This window comes from Anolis sagrei, chromosome 3 (assembly GCF_037176765.1).
Source record: "Anolis sagrei isolate rAnoSag1 chromosome 3, rAnoSag1.mat, whole genome shotgun sequence".
Taxonomy (NCBI): domain Eukaryota; kingdom Metazoa; phylum Chordata; class Lepidosauria; order Squamata; family Dactyloidae; genus Anolis; species Anolis sagrei.
The window spans coordinates 144,219,683-144,233,377 of record NC_090023.1 but is presented as its reverse complement, the minus strand read 5'-3'; the positions used below and the strand labels follow the sequence as shown (position 1 = coordinate 144,233,377).

Below are 13,695 nucleotides of genomic sequence, written 5' to 3'. Positions count from 1 at the left end.
TTGTTCAAACGGCGCAGCTCAGCGTTTTGCTGCTGACCGCCATAGCCGGAACCGGATATCCTCCATGTGGTGCCTGGAAGCACCTGCACCTTGCTGTCTTCATTTTTAGGCCTGTTCCTGGGGTTATTTGGGGTGCTGATTCAAAAAATTGCATTGGATAGACCACATCAGTTCTAAATTATTAAATATGGTTTTTTATGGGCAAGCAGATGGTGACTACTGGACGCCATATGTTCTGTATCAGGAAATAGAGCTGATGTGGTCTATGCAATGCAATTTTCTGAATCAGCACCCCAAATAACCAAACCAAATCTAAAGTTGACTAAAAACCGATTCACAACCCCTTTTGGTACTAACATTGGAGAATGGTCCCTGGTCAAAGTGGTCCCTGGTCACTGGTCCCTGATCAAAAAATGGTAGGGAACCACTGATTTACAACCACATGAAATTATTTATTTATTTATTTATTTGTGGCATTTCTACCCCAGCTTTCTCCACCCTGGAGGGGACTCAAGGTAGCTTACACATAGGCAACTATTCGATGCCATAGAACAATGTACAATTAAAATAAACATTTAAATAGAATTATAAAATACATTAAAACAATTAAAAACATTTAAGATAATATCTTCACAATTAATCACGTAATCAGAAAAGCAGAGACCCTGCTCAATTAGGTTAGGTGAAAGAATATGTAAGACAAAGACTTTTAGTATATATGAACCCATTGTGATGGAATTACCTTCTTTGGGGGTACAGTTAGGTCACTTCCTTTTCAGATGCTGTATTTTTATTTTTAGTGGCAGTGTGCAATGGTTTTAAAAAGCATATAATTTATTCTGTTTTATTAAATGTTTGAGGTTTGCCATATTTTCCAAATTCCATATTAGAATTTGGCTCAGAGATGGTGAGGCATTTCAAAGAATAAATTCAAAACTATTTTAAAATCTTTCTGAAGGGGTTGTTGACATTATCAATTGAGACAGACTAGAAAGAAGTGGATCTGATACAAGGGACTGATGCCAGTGTGATGTAGTGGTTTGAGTTTTACTATAACTTTAGAGACCAGGGTTCAATTTCTTGCTCAGCTATGGAAACCCACTGGGCAAGTCGCGCACTCTCAGCTCTAGAAAACTCTGTGATAGGCTTGCCATATAATGGCAATAACAGCAGTAGGAACTCTTCTTACTTCTTTGTGTTCTGATATTCCTTATTTGGTCTAAATTAGAAAAACCTCCTTGCCAGGTGTAGAGCGAGAGGAGCCTGTATGACTGGCACAGGGAAAAACACACTCCTGGAGGGAGCTTTGCTTTCCAACACCACTGGTGACTTCAGACTTCTTTTGTGAAAGCCAGGCTAGGCATATATGTAATGGTTTCAGTTTTACTATTGGCTCTCAACAGCATATTATGGTATGTCTGCTGCGTAGGAGTATTGCTGTTGTTACTGCAGTTATTTATCACTTGTACAGCCAGACTGCACTCTCGCTTTCTCTCTCCTCTGGTGGAGATTGTACTCCACATTCTGGAGTCCTTTTAAAAGCAATCTTTTTCTGGAAGCTGGCAGTTGTTCTTTACCCTCTTTTGGGTTAACCCCAGTTGTGAGGAAATGTAATGCATTAAATGGAGTGAGGTCTGTGGTTTGATAAAGACTGGAAGGTTGCCGGTGTGGCTGCTTTGTATGCCAACAGAACGTAGGCTCCGAAGGGGCCTTGGCAAATAATTGTGGGGGTGGGTGAGTTTAATGTATGACTAAACGCACTACAGTCAATAATGAAGCAGAGGAAAGGATTTGCATTTCTCCCTTGTGCCTTTTCCTTTCTTTCTTAAAAAGTATTCGGTATGGTTACAAACAAGTTAGTTGCCATGGTCTAGTGCTTTATTTATTACCATGTTTGCTAGATGCCAAACACAGAGTGTTTTCATACAAAACTCTCAAAGTCGCTTTAACATCTTAATTACTAACTTATCTCAGCACCTTGCTGCCCCCTGTGTTATCTTTCCTTTTCTCTGTCACTTTATTTGCTTCCCTTGAAATCACTTTTTGGCTACAATCTCCATTATAGTCCCACTCAACTCTGTGGGATTCATTGCATGCCTATGTCTAAGACCAAAGTTCAGATAGTTACAGGTGCATCATTCTTTTTCCTACTTCTACAGGATTAATTCTACAGGATTAATAAAATCATTGCATGTGACGTTTATATTGGGGTTTCATGAGAATTCAAACATTTTATTTATATCATTTAGATAATTCTTAATAATGCTCATGTAACAGATTGAGCTTTTATGTAGATAGGCCAAATTTTGTAGCTGAAATAACCTTTCACACCTTTCGCCACAACACGATGTTTGTGTTTTACGTAAGATATTACTTATATTTCGTCCTCTTCTTTGAGAAGTTGTTTATTTATTTATTTATTTATTTATGACATTTCTATCCAGCCTTTCTCACCCCGAAGGGGACTCAAGGCAGCTTTACATACAGGCCACAATTCAATGCCTTAAAACACAATGTACACTTAAATAAATATTAAAATAAAATTTTAAAACAATAAAAACATTTTAAAACAATACATTCAGAGTTACACGTAATCCATGAGCATAATCAGGGCCGTTCCAATGATCATTGCACATTGATCCAAAAGTTCTCTAAAGGCTTGGTCACAAATCCACGTTTACACTCTTTTTTGGGAGGTCAGGAGGGAGGGGGTTGATCTAATATCCCTGGGGAGGGAGTTCCACAGTCGAGGGGCCACCACTGAGAAGGGCCTGTCTCTCATCTTTTCTAGTCACGCCTGCGAGGGAGGCGGGACCAAGAGCAGGGCCTCCCCAGATTATATTAAACTCCATGGTGGTTCATAGAGAGAGATACGTTCGGACATAAAAGCTGGGCCAGAACCATTGTTGTTTTGTGCCTTCAAATCATTTCCAACTTATGGCCATCCTAGACAAACTAATCACAGAATTGTCTTGGCAAACTTTATCTAGAGTGGGTTTGCCTTTATATTTTTCTGAAGCGGAGAGTCTGTCACTTTCCTAAAATCTCTCAATGTGTTTCCCTGGAAAATTTGAACTCTGGACTCCAGGGCTATAAGTCAGTACTCAAATTACTGCACCTTGCTGGCTCTTTTATTGAGAAACATAAACTATTAATAATTGCAAGTTTTTTTAAAAAAAAAATGTTCTTAAAAGGCACCCAAACTTGAAATTAAATTGCGCTATCATAAAGTCTTTGGTATTTATACATACCTGTCTCTGTTTGATTCCATTTTGGATGTTCATATCACACAGAGCAGTCAGTCATGCTTGTAGATGCCTGTTGTTATTATAATAAAAGTCAGGAAAATAACAGAATCGAATGACTCACCACTCAATCTGGAACGTGCAAGAGATGCTAGCCTTTGGAGAGAAAACTACAGTGGTAGGTGTAAGGGACAAAATGTGGCAACAGCGTGTTTTAAGAGACATTGTACTTTTGGAAATAATAGAGTATTTTTAACATGCTGTTGGCAGATGGCCACTTCTTCTTTAATGAACTAAAGGGATCATGAAGTGATATCTTCTTGAGCATGATGCATTGGGACCAACACATAATACAAGAATAGGATGTTGTCTTTATGTTTTTTACTTTTATTCAGAGCTGGCACAGCTTTTCCATTAATGAAGTAATAACTGTAAGCCTGATATGATGCACCAATATTACCGTGGTGTTTATGGAGTTAACCCATGATAGCCATCACCAGAACATACTTACTATGAACTCTTTTAACATACTTTGTGGAAGCATTTTGGATGTGGGGATGCCACTGTAAGCATTTTGAATGGGGGGGATGCCACTGTAATGTATAGCTCTGGGTGCCATTATAATTGAAGACACCATATTTTGCATTCCCCTGATGATGTGCTATGTCACTGACTCTAGCAAGAAAGTCAGTTTTACTAGCAATCCAGAGATTAAACCAACCCCATATAAGAAATACAGACATAAACATAAATTGTAATAACAAAACATATGGGGACACAATGTATCTCATGAAAACTTTTCATTTATATATTTAAAAACATATAATTTGTGTTTATTTGTTTATTTACTGTATTTGTAAACCGCCTTTCTCAGCTCATAGGCAACTCAAGGCGGTTAACGGGGCAAAATTCAATGCTTACAATGTCATAAATACAATTAAAAACATAACATAGAATAAATGCTAAGCAACAACATTACGGTAATGAGAACTGGAATGGTATAAGGAAGATGAGACTGGCTATGATTCTACTAAGAGACGAAGCGGATTTTTATGTAGTTTGTATTTGTCGTATAGTTATATGTTGTTGATACTGGCCTTTGTAACTGTCTTTTTATGTGTACTGTACACCGCCATGAGTCGCCCGTAAGGGCTGAGAATGGCGGTTAATAAGTGCATCAAATAAATAAATAAATAAATAAATAAATAAAAACTAAACAAATCAATAAAATATAAATTCATAGTGTCTTCTTGTTAAAAATGTTGTCTGGACTCATTGTCTAATTGTTCCATTTTCCTATGTCAGTTACTCTGCATTTGCAAATGCTTGTTCAAAAAGCCACGTCTTGACTTTTTTCCGGAATGTTAAAAGGGAGGTGACCGATCTAATATTTATAGAGAAGTCATTCCACAGCCAAGGGACCACCACCAAGAGGGCCCTGTCTCTCGTCTCTGTTAAACGTATTTGTGACAAAGGTGGTAACGAGAGCAGGACCTCCCCAGACAATCTTAAGGTCCTATGTATGATCATTACATCAGTTTCCATGACACACCTATAGACCTACACACTAATATGGCACAACACACAGTGTAGGAAGCACTGCACTAGGGGATAGAGCAAATGATGGCCTTGCTCCTCAGATCAGAGTGGCAGACAATTTGGGCACAATTTCTGAGGAAGAAGGAATATCATATCATTTACATGAGATTAGCAGAACATTTGCTAAATTGAAGGTTATCGTCGAGATTCTCAGGAAAGCTCCTATTAGCCCCATGCAGAAATAAGGATGCTCTTCATCGTGGAAGTTTTATTTGGGCTTTGCATTTATCATTTGACCCCCATGTGGTTGAGCTGAATCAGAGAATCTGACAACCTCATCACATTGAGAGAGGAAAGCATGGGTAACCGTCCTTTTAACATAGAGAATTGCCCCCTCTTATATTTCAGCAGTTTCGTTTTTTGTTCTGCCTCCCCATCACACTCATACTCACATGTGGAAGCTTGAGAGCTGGTAATACATTCATCTTACATTCATCACAAGATCAGTATTACTTTTTTTGTTTTTAATCAGGAGAAACAACAATATCCAAAAACCAAGAGATCCCTTGCCCTGCCCAAAGCCCCTTACATTAAAGGAGACTACACCAGTTTTAAACCTCCTATTCCCATGGGAAAAATCCTTCTGCTCCAAACCCCAAATAATACAAGAGGCAATGATCCAGGTTAAAAAAAATGGTTTCCATGGGATCATATTACTCTGCATGGAACCCCGGAGGCCAGTAAACAGGCCTTTTTCCATCTACGACAAGCGAGGCAACTGGCACCTTATCTGTTGGATGAGGCTCTGGCAACAGTCATCCATGCCACGGTCACATCTAGGCTGGAGTATTGTAACGCCTTGTATGTTGGCCTTCCTATTTCTACGACAAAACTCCGTATTGTCCAGAATGCTGCAGCCAGGTTACTCACAAAAACTCCCATGAAATGCCATATAACACCAGTGCTGTGGCATCTACACTGGCTCCCAATTGAGTATCGTGGTTTGTATAAAATGCTGGTCCTGACCTTTAAAACTTTATATGGCCAGGGTCCATTGTATCTTAGAGACCGTCTCTCCTTCTACCACCATCAGAGGTCGCCATGACCATCCCAACGCGATTTGCTCTATATACCGGGTCCTAGGGAAGTGCACTTGGAAAGCACCAGACGCAGGACCTTCTCTATTTCTGCCCCTGCCTTATGGAATTCCTTGCCTCCATATTTGAGAGCCATGCGTGACTTAGGGCATTTTATCCTAGCACTTAAGACCTGGGAAGCAATCTTATTCAGAGCTCCTACCTCTTATCACACTTACGCACATTTACAATGGAAAAACAGGTGTGATGGTGAAGTGTAAATTTTAATCTACTGTTATGTATAGTTATGGATAGGCATTGAAAGGGTAAGTATTTAGAGTAGCATAAATGGGGGGGGGGGGGATGGTAACCAGCTCAGCTCACTTTGAACTGGGTTGCTATGGAAAAAGGGGCAGAGCCAACTGCCACTTGGCAGGGCAGCCATTTTAAAAGGCCAGTCTGTAGCCGGTGAACTACAGGTTCTGTGGTAGTGAGAACCAGGGAGGTAGTCTGTAGTTTAAAAACTATAGGGTAAGGCTGATTCTATTGTAGTGAGAATCAGGAAGGGTTTGACTTTTAGCCTAGGTAATTTAGATAAGTCGAGTTGACTTATTTATAGTAGTAGTTAGTGTATGAGTAGAAAGAGTGAGAGAAACCCAGTGAGAACTTTTAATACAACAGAAATATCACAAAGATAGAATAAGCTTGTATCTAAAGTAATCTATTGAGGAAAGAAACATAGTTTGAAGAAAAATAAATTTGAAACCTGTTTAGTAGAAGGAAGAGTCCTTCTACTGTGCTAGCTCTGTCCCAGGTTAAGTGGAGGTAAAGAGGGAGTGGGTTGTAGACTCCCAGCTAGGAGGTGCTTTAATCTTCTAATAGTTGGTTGTCAGATGTTCCAGCTGTGTTGGGTGGATCTGTTAACTCCGACATTGGACTGTCTCCTGTATCCATGACAATGAACATGTGATGATGTTCTTCATGACTTTTACTTCTTACTCTTTCAGGCTACAAATTGAAGAATCTTCCAAACCTGTAAGCTGGACAATGCAGTTGGATAAAGCTGTAACCACAAACTACAAACCTGTGGCAAACCATCAGTATAATGTGAGTTGCTTTTAATATTCAATAGTATTTCATCTTCTGATATCAGAAGCCTGCAGTGATGTATTTAGCTGAGTAGCTAAAGTTAAAATAAAAAATTCACTACTCATTTTCATTCCAATATACATACAAACTGAATTATTAAGGCTGGAATTCCATAATACCTAGCAGGTAATAAGTCCCTTTGAAATCAATGTGATTTATTACATATATAAGATTTTATATTATAAAACAGTCCCGTAGCATATGCTTATACATTTATGTTAAAAACTCCAGATTGTAAGTGTGCTTCCTTTTGTATCTTTGATGCTTCCATATTATTATTACAGGTTCACTTGATATCAACAGTAGCAAAATGCCTCTAATAATTGTAACTGGGGAGAAAATGTAATGGATACAATGTAGGGAAAAGCCAGCACCATTCTATATGCTAGAGTTAAAACATGTTTATTTCTCTCCCAATGAGAAGCAGTAACTTGATACTCACTTGTCTTGGATTGAGCCCATTAAACCCAGTAGGGGTTAAGTTATTAAAAGTGTTGACTGAATCATGTCCAGTATACCCTTAATGAATTTGTTCCACATAAACTGAGATCCTACCAGAACACTATGTGTAAACAGATGTATAAAAATATTTGATTCCTTGTTTTCCATCTGTCTATCCACCATTGCAGTAGATTAATTAAAATAATTAACCAATACAGATTAACAATTTGGAGTTGGTGCAAATTAGTGCCGGAGTCTGATCTATAAATAAGTTCAGTTCAAATATTATCTCTTTATGGAATGTAGTGCATGGCTATATATAAAGCACAAGCTCTTGGCGAGCTTTAATTTCATCCCTATGATATGGGGATAATAATTACAAAATTTTGTAATTATTTTGATCATCTGCCATGAGATTACTGATTATTTTAGTGGATAATGTTTTAACTTACTCATGTTAATATCTATATCCACAGATTTTATAAGTGTCATATATGAAGCCAATTAGGATAACTTCAATATCCTGGACTTTCTGCTCTTAATGTTTTGAATTTTTGATTTTAATGTTAATGGGTTAAAAAACAAAACAAAACACCAATGCTAATTGTCACGATGCCAGGGCTCTGCCATTATGCAGTCAGAGGTGAACCAAACAAACACTCAGTTTGTATCAAACAGTTTAATTAAAGCAGCAATTACTTTCTGGCCATTTTAATAGTTCAAAATATAAAACATAAAGATATCCAGTAACACTTAGCTGCAACCTATCTGATGGGGTGGGGTGAGCTCTCATTCTTAACTCCATCTTCTGCCAACCTGGTAGTTTGAAAACATGCAAATGCGAGTAGATCAATAGGTACCACTTTGGCAGGAAGGTGATGACACTCCATGCAGTCATGCTGGCCACATGACCTAGGAGGTGTCTATGGACAACGGCGGCTCTTTGGCTTAGAAATGGAGATGAGCACTACCCCCCCCCCCCCCCCCCAGAGTTGGACACGACTAAACTTAATGTCAAGGGGAAACCTTTACCTTTACTTATGAAAGAAGGTTGCTATATGGCAGCAGTTTAACAAGACAGTTAATGAGAAACACTTGCCATTGCAATTCTTGCTAATCAAGAGCTCAGAAAGGCCACGGCGGAGGCCAAAAGCAATTTTAACAACTATTGGAACTCTAAGGTTTGTGGGCCTGCGATCCGTTATTACTTCAATCTCATGTGGATTCCTTCCCAATTGGCTTGTGCTCTTCGAATTCCTAACTAGTGTCACATGTCAGGACAGTATTGAAGTGTAGTACCTGAAGAAGGTAACTTAAGTATTAAAATGTTTTTTAAATTGATAGATTGAATATGAAAAGAAGAAGAAAGAAGATGGAAAGCGAGCGCGGGCTGAAAAGCAGCAAGTGCTGGACATGCTTTTTTCAGCTTTTGAAAAACATCAGTATTATAACATTAAAGATTTGGTTGATATAACAAAACAGCCAGTGGTAAGTACTTACTATAAAAATTGCTTTTGAATTGTGCACTTTGTCACTAATGAATATATTAACTCCAAAAAAACAGATTCCTCTATTTCAGAGCAGATTTCCTCAAAGCATAATTTTAAAGGACTTTGAAGAAGGCAAATTAAAATGGGCACATACAATTTTAAAATGCAATAATAATAATAATAATAATAATAATAATAGTCATTGCAATTAGTTTTTTTAAAAATCAAAGCCATGTACCAGTAGGTAGAATACTCCTCATTGGATGATTTCTGTACAAACTGCAAGCCAATTTTTCACTCTTCAGGGATTCAGAGAAGAAAAAACCCTTGTGTGTTCTTCAGTCTATCTGTCTCTTTGACTCAGCCATGGAAAGCATTCGTCCACATGCAGGTTTAGAAGTCAGAATGGGGAATGAAGAGCCAGTGTGTGCATGTGTCCTGGCTTGTGGTTTTTAGCATGCACTCCCAATGTATGTTAGTGGAGAAGACTGTGTTCATTTTACATGCATAGATTCCTTCCTTTATTTAAATAAGAATTGTTGTTTGCAGAGAGGGCAGAATTCTGAACTTGGTTGGCTATTCAGACTGCTAATTGGATGTTCCTTTTATTTAGTGCTGCCCATTTAATAACCCTGTCCATTTTTTATTAAATTAATATGCAAGGGAGAGAGTTATGCCAAAATGTTATGTGTGTATGCATTCATGCATGTATAATGTGTTAATCAGTTTTATCAGGGCTGGGCAACTGACAGCTCTGCAGAAGTTGAAGGACTGCTACTCACATCAGCCCTTACCAGCATAACCAGTGGGAGTTGAAGTCCATCAAAAACTGGAGGGACATACATAGCATGCCCACTCATGTGCTTCTTGGGAAACAAGTGGGGAAGTCTTTCGCTTCGTTCCATGTAATAAATAGATTGTTTTTAATTATGGGTTGAACGATATGTAGGAACACAGAAGTGTGCACTCAAAATGTAGTCAGAATGAGACTGGAGGGGTGACTTCAGTAATGTTGCAGTGACAGAAACCTTTCCTAAGTACCTTTCTAATGATTACACTATGTAACAAAATTTGAAAAAAAAATCTGTTCCTGGTTTGAAAGTGTTGTTTTTTTTTTAATTGTGTGGTACTTGCTTTGAAAGCAGTTATGTTCTAGAAACTTAATTTTTGTAGCTGGGGGTAGTACTATTATATTCTTCAGTCTGGCGCATCATTTGTAATTTTCCTTAATAAAAATATGCCATTTGTAACCTTTCAATGTGTAGACAGCAACAAAATTTTTGTAGTTTAATAAACTTTTCTCATATTTTTATGATAGACCAAATTAGGAAATGACATTTGTAACCCAGGAACAAATGTTGTGTTTTTATAGTTTTAATGCCATTGGGAGGAGATTATGTGCGAATTAGGACTTATTCCTTAACTCTATGTGTCTATCCTATCTGACTATCTAGCTCAGTGGTTCTCACTCTTCCTAATGCCATGACCCTTTAATACAGTTCCTCATGTTATGGTGACCCCCAACCATAAAATTATTTTCGTTGCTACTTCATAACTGTAATTTTGCTACTGATATGAATTGTAATATAAATATCTGATATGCAGGATGTATTTTCATTCACTGGACCAAATGTGGCACAAATACCCGATATGCCCAAACTTGAATACTGGTGGGATTGAGGCGGGGGGGGGGGGGGTGTGATTTTGTCATTTGGGAGTTGTAGTGTTGGGATTTATAGTTCACCTACAATCAAAGCATTCTGAACTCCATCAACAATGGAATTGAACCAGACTTGGCACACAGAACTCCCATGACCAACAGAAAATACTGGAAGGGTTTGGTGGGCATTGACCTTGAATTTTGGAGTGGTAATTCACCTATATCCAGAGAACACTGTGGACTCAAAGAGCGATGGATCTGGATCAAACTTAGCACGAATACTCAATATACCCAAATGTAAACACTGGTGGAGTCTGGGGAAAACAGGCCTTCACATTTGGGGGTTGTAGTTGCTGGGATTTATAGTTCTCCTGCAATCAAAAAGTCCCTTGAACCCCACCAACGATAGAATTGGTCCAAACTTCCCACTCAAAACCACATGACCAACAGAAAATATTGGAGGGATTTGGGAGGAATTGACAGTGATTTAGAGGAGATGTAGTTCACCTACCTCTGGAGAGCACACTGAACCCAAATGACTATGGATCTGAACCAAATTTGGTACAAATTTAGCACCACGCTGCCATGTGCGGAGTACACATGCTCTCTCCTCCCCACTTGAAGTCTCAGGAACATCCCTCCCTTTGACTGAGAGGCCAACTGAGAGGCCGGCCAATCACAGCAGGAGGAGGGCTGTTGGTGGAAGGATTCATCTTCTGTTTCCAAAAAGGAAGAGAAATACAGGCAGAGATATCTTCAGTCCTCTCTGCCTAAGGGGTTCCTAAGATCATCAGAAATATGTGTTTTCTGATGGTCTTAGGAGACCCACTGACACTTCCCTTGCGACACCCCCTCCCAAGAGTCCTCACCCCCAGGTTAAGAAACGCTGATCTATCTGACAAGGATAAAATAATCAAAATGATTCTGTCTTTCTTCATCTAGTTGGGTTTTTTTCAGTTTGAACCTTTGCCATACATCTAAGGTCATCTTTCTGACTGTTGCAGAGATGATACTTGTGTTAAGTAAAAACTGCAAATGCCTTGTAGCTTCAGTCATTAAACATTTAAACAATTGATGAAATGCCTGATTTATGATTAACCGTAGTAATGTTTTTAATCATGGCAGGCATCAGAGTAAAATTCATGTTTTTAATGCTGCCTGACCTAGGACATGAGGGAATGAGCTGACAAAACGTTTAAGTACATTTCTCATTACCTCTAGCTATAAATGCCAGGAGTCAAGCTATCTGCTGTTGGGTAAAAAAAATAAAAATCTAAATCCCTATGTGCCCAAAATGAATGCAGCTTCTCTGCTGCTGAAGATCCAGTCCCTTTTCTTCTGAGATTTGGAAGACATAAAATGTGAAAAGGTAATTCATAGCCATTAAAATGAAGGCACATTTATTTGCACAATACAAGGTTCATTCTCTAAATAGAATTATTTCCATTTTTGAAAGTGAACTTCTTTTTTTCTATTACATTTGATAAATGTTAATGAACCCAATGGAGCACGACAAATTGTATGTTCTGCGTAATTCTAATGTGTATGACTTAAAGTTCACAACTATAATTACTTATTATAATAATAGTTTTGATAAATGTCCAATGTGGATCTGTCTTTCTTGCCAGATAGTCATACTGCATGACTACTCACTGACACAAATACATCATAGTGATAAAGACGGGCTTCCTCTACTGTTATTTCATCTGGTTGTTCAGATCAAAGGTTTTGAATGCATAAACCTAGGATGCCTAGAATGTGTAAACAAGCTGTTTCTTCTCTCTGGGTTGCTCATTGTAGTGCCCCATTCAACATAATCCTTGCTGTCTTACCATAGCTCAACATAGCACTTTGTGATCATGCAGAGCGGTGGTTCTCAAAGTGTGCTCTGTGGAGTTCTTGGGGCTCCACAAAGCATACTGAGAGCTCCATGCTTTCCTCCTCCTCCTCCAAGCTTTCCTCCACTTTCCTGCCCCTTCTCCCGCCTCCCTCACCTTTTTTCCTTCTCTCCCAGACTCTCCTCTACAGTTACATTTTTGCGAGAAGCCTTTGCATTGAAAGGTTGTGCTGTTAAAGTGCGAAGTATGGAACCCTGCGCGGATGGTCAGTCAATGCGACTTAAGCAACGTGCAGTCACTGAAATCTTGATAGCAGAAGGTGTCAACCTTCATCAGAGAATGCAAGCTGCTTATGGTGATTATGTTGATGTGAGTACTGTGTGTCATTGGGTGCGTAAATTTAAAGATGTTGAGGCGACACCTTCTGCTGTCAAGAATTCAATAACTGCACTTTGCTTGAGTCACATTGACGGACCATCTGCGCAGGGTTCCATACTTTGCACTTTAACAACACAACCGTTCAATGCTAAGGCTTCCCGCCAAAATGGAACTGTAGAGGAGAGTCTACTGAACAAGCCAGTACCTGCCACATACCAGTACTGCCATCTGTTGAGGAGTTACGAAGGTGGAGGCATTACTTTTTATTCAACCCTCGTATTAAAGGGACAGGGAGCTGGGGTGGGGGGGGTGTATTGGTGTTTGACAACATTGTCACTCTCCCAGAGCTTTCCTTCCTCATAATACTGGCAGGTTTGTTGATAGGAGATGCATGCTTGCAGACTGCTAGAATATATTAGAAGACTTGCAGATGACTGGAATATATTACAAGAGGATTTAAGAAGGATGTAGCACATAGGCCCAAAATCTTCTTTTAGTTCTGATTTGAGTAGGCTTCTTGAACCCAACAGATTTTTCTACATGGTGACTCAGCATCTAACAGTTCATTTAGTGGATCTACTGTAGCTAGGATTAGCAAATAAGATGCCATGCATAGTGAGTCCGGCCAAATTCATGCTACAGACCTTCCTTATGATTTGTACTTCTCAGGTAGTGGTATGCTTGAAGTTATTTCAAACAGAAAAGCTTGAAATCATCTGGATGCAGAATTGATATGTGTATCCCTCCACTTTTCCTCCATTGCACCCGCATGAGTTCAGGATGATGTACATATCCCTCTTCTGCTCTAATTAATCATCACAACAGCCCTTGATGTAGATCAGTCAAAACAAGAGTGAACACCTAGTCCAAGATCACCCC

At 38.9% G+C, this 13,695-nt stretch overlaps 1 protein-coding gene across 2 annotated transcripts in view; it reads left to right on the top strand.

Moving 5' to 3' along the window:
• The window catches only part of GTF2F2 (general transcription factor IIF subunit 2), an 88,917-nt gene that overhangs the window by 64,293 nt on the left and 10,929 nt on the right, over positions 1 to 13,695 (top strand). For both annotated transcript variants that reach the window (XM_060769267.2, XM_060769266.2), the window contains 2 exons: positions 6,868 to 6,967; positions 8,795 to 8,938. In XM_060769267.2, the coding sequence (XP_060625250.1) occupies positions 6,868 to 6,967; positions 8,795 to 8,938 (244 nt within the window). The remainder of the gene's footprint in view (positions 1 to 6,867; positions 6,968 to 8,794; positions 8,939 to 13,695) is intronic.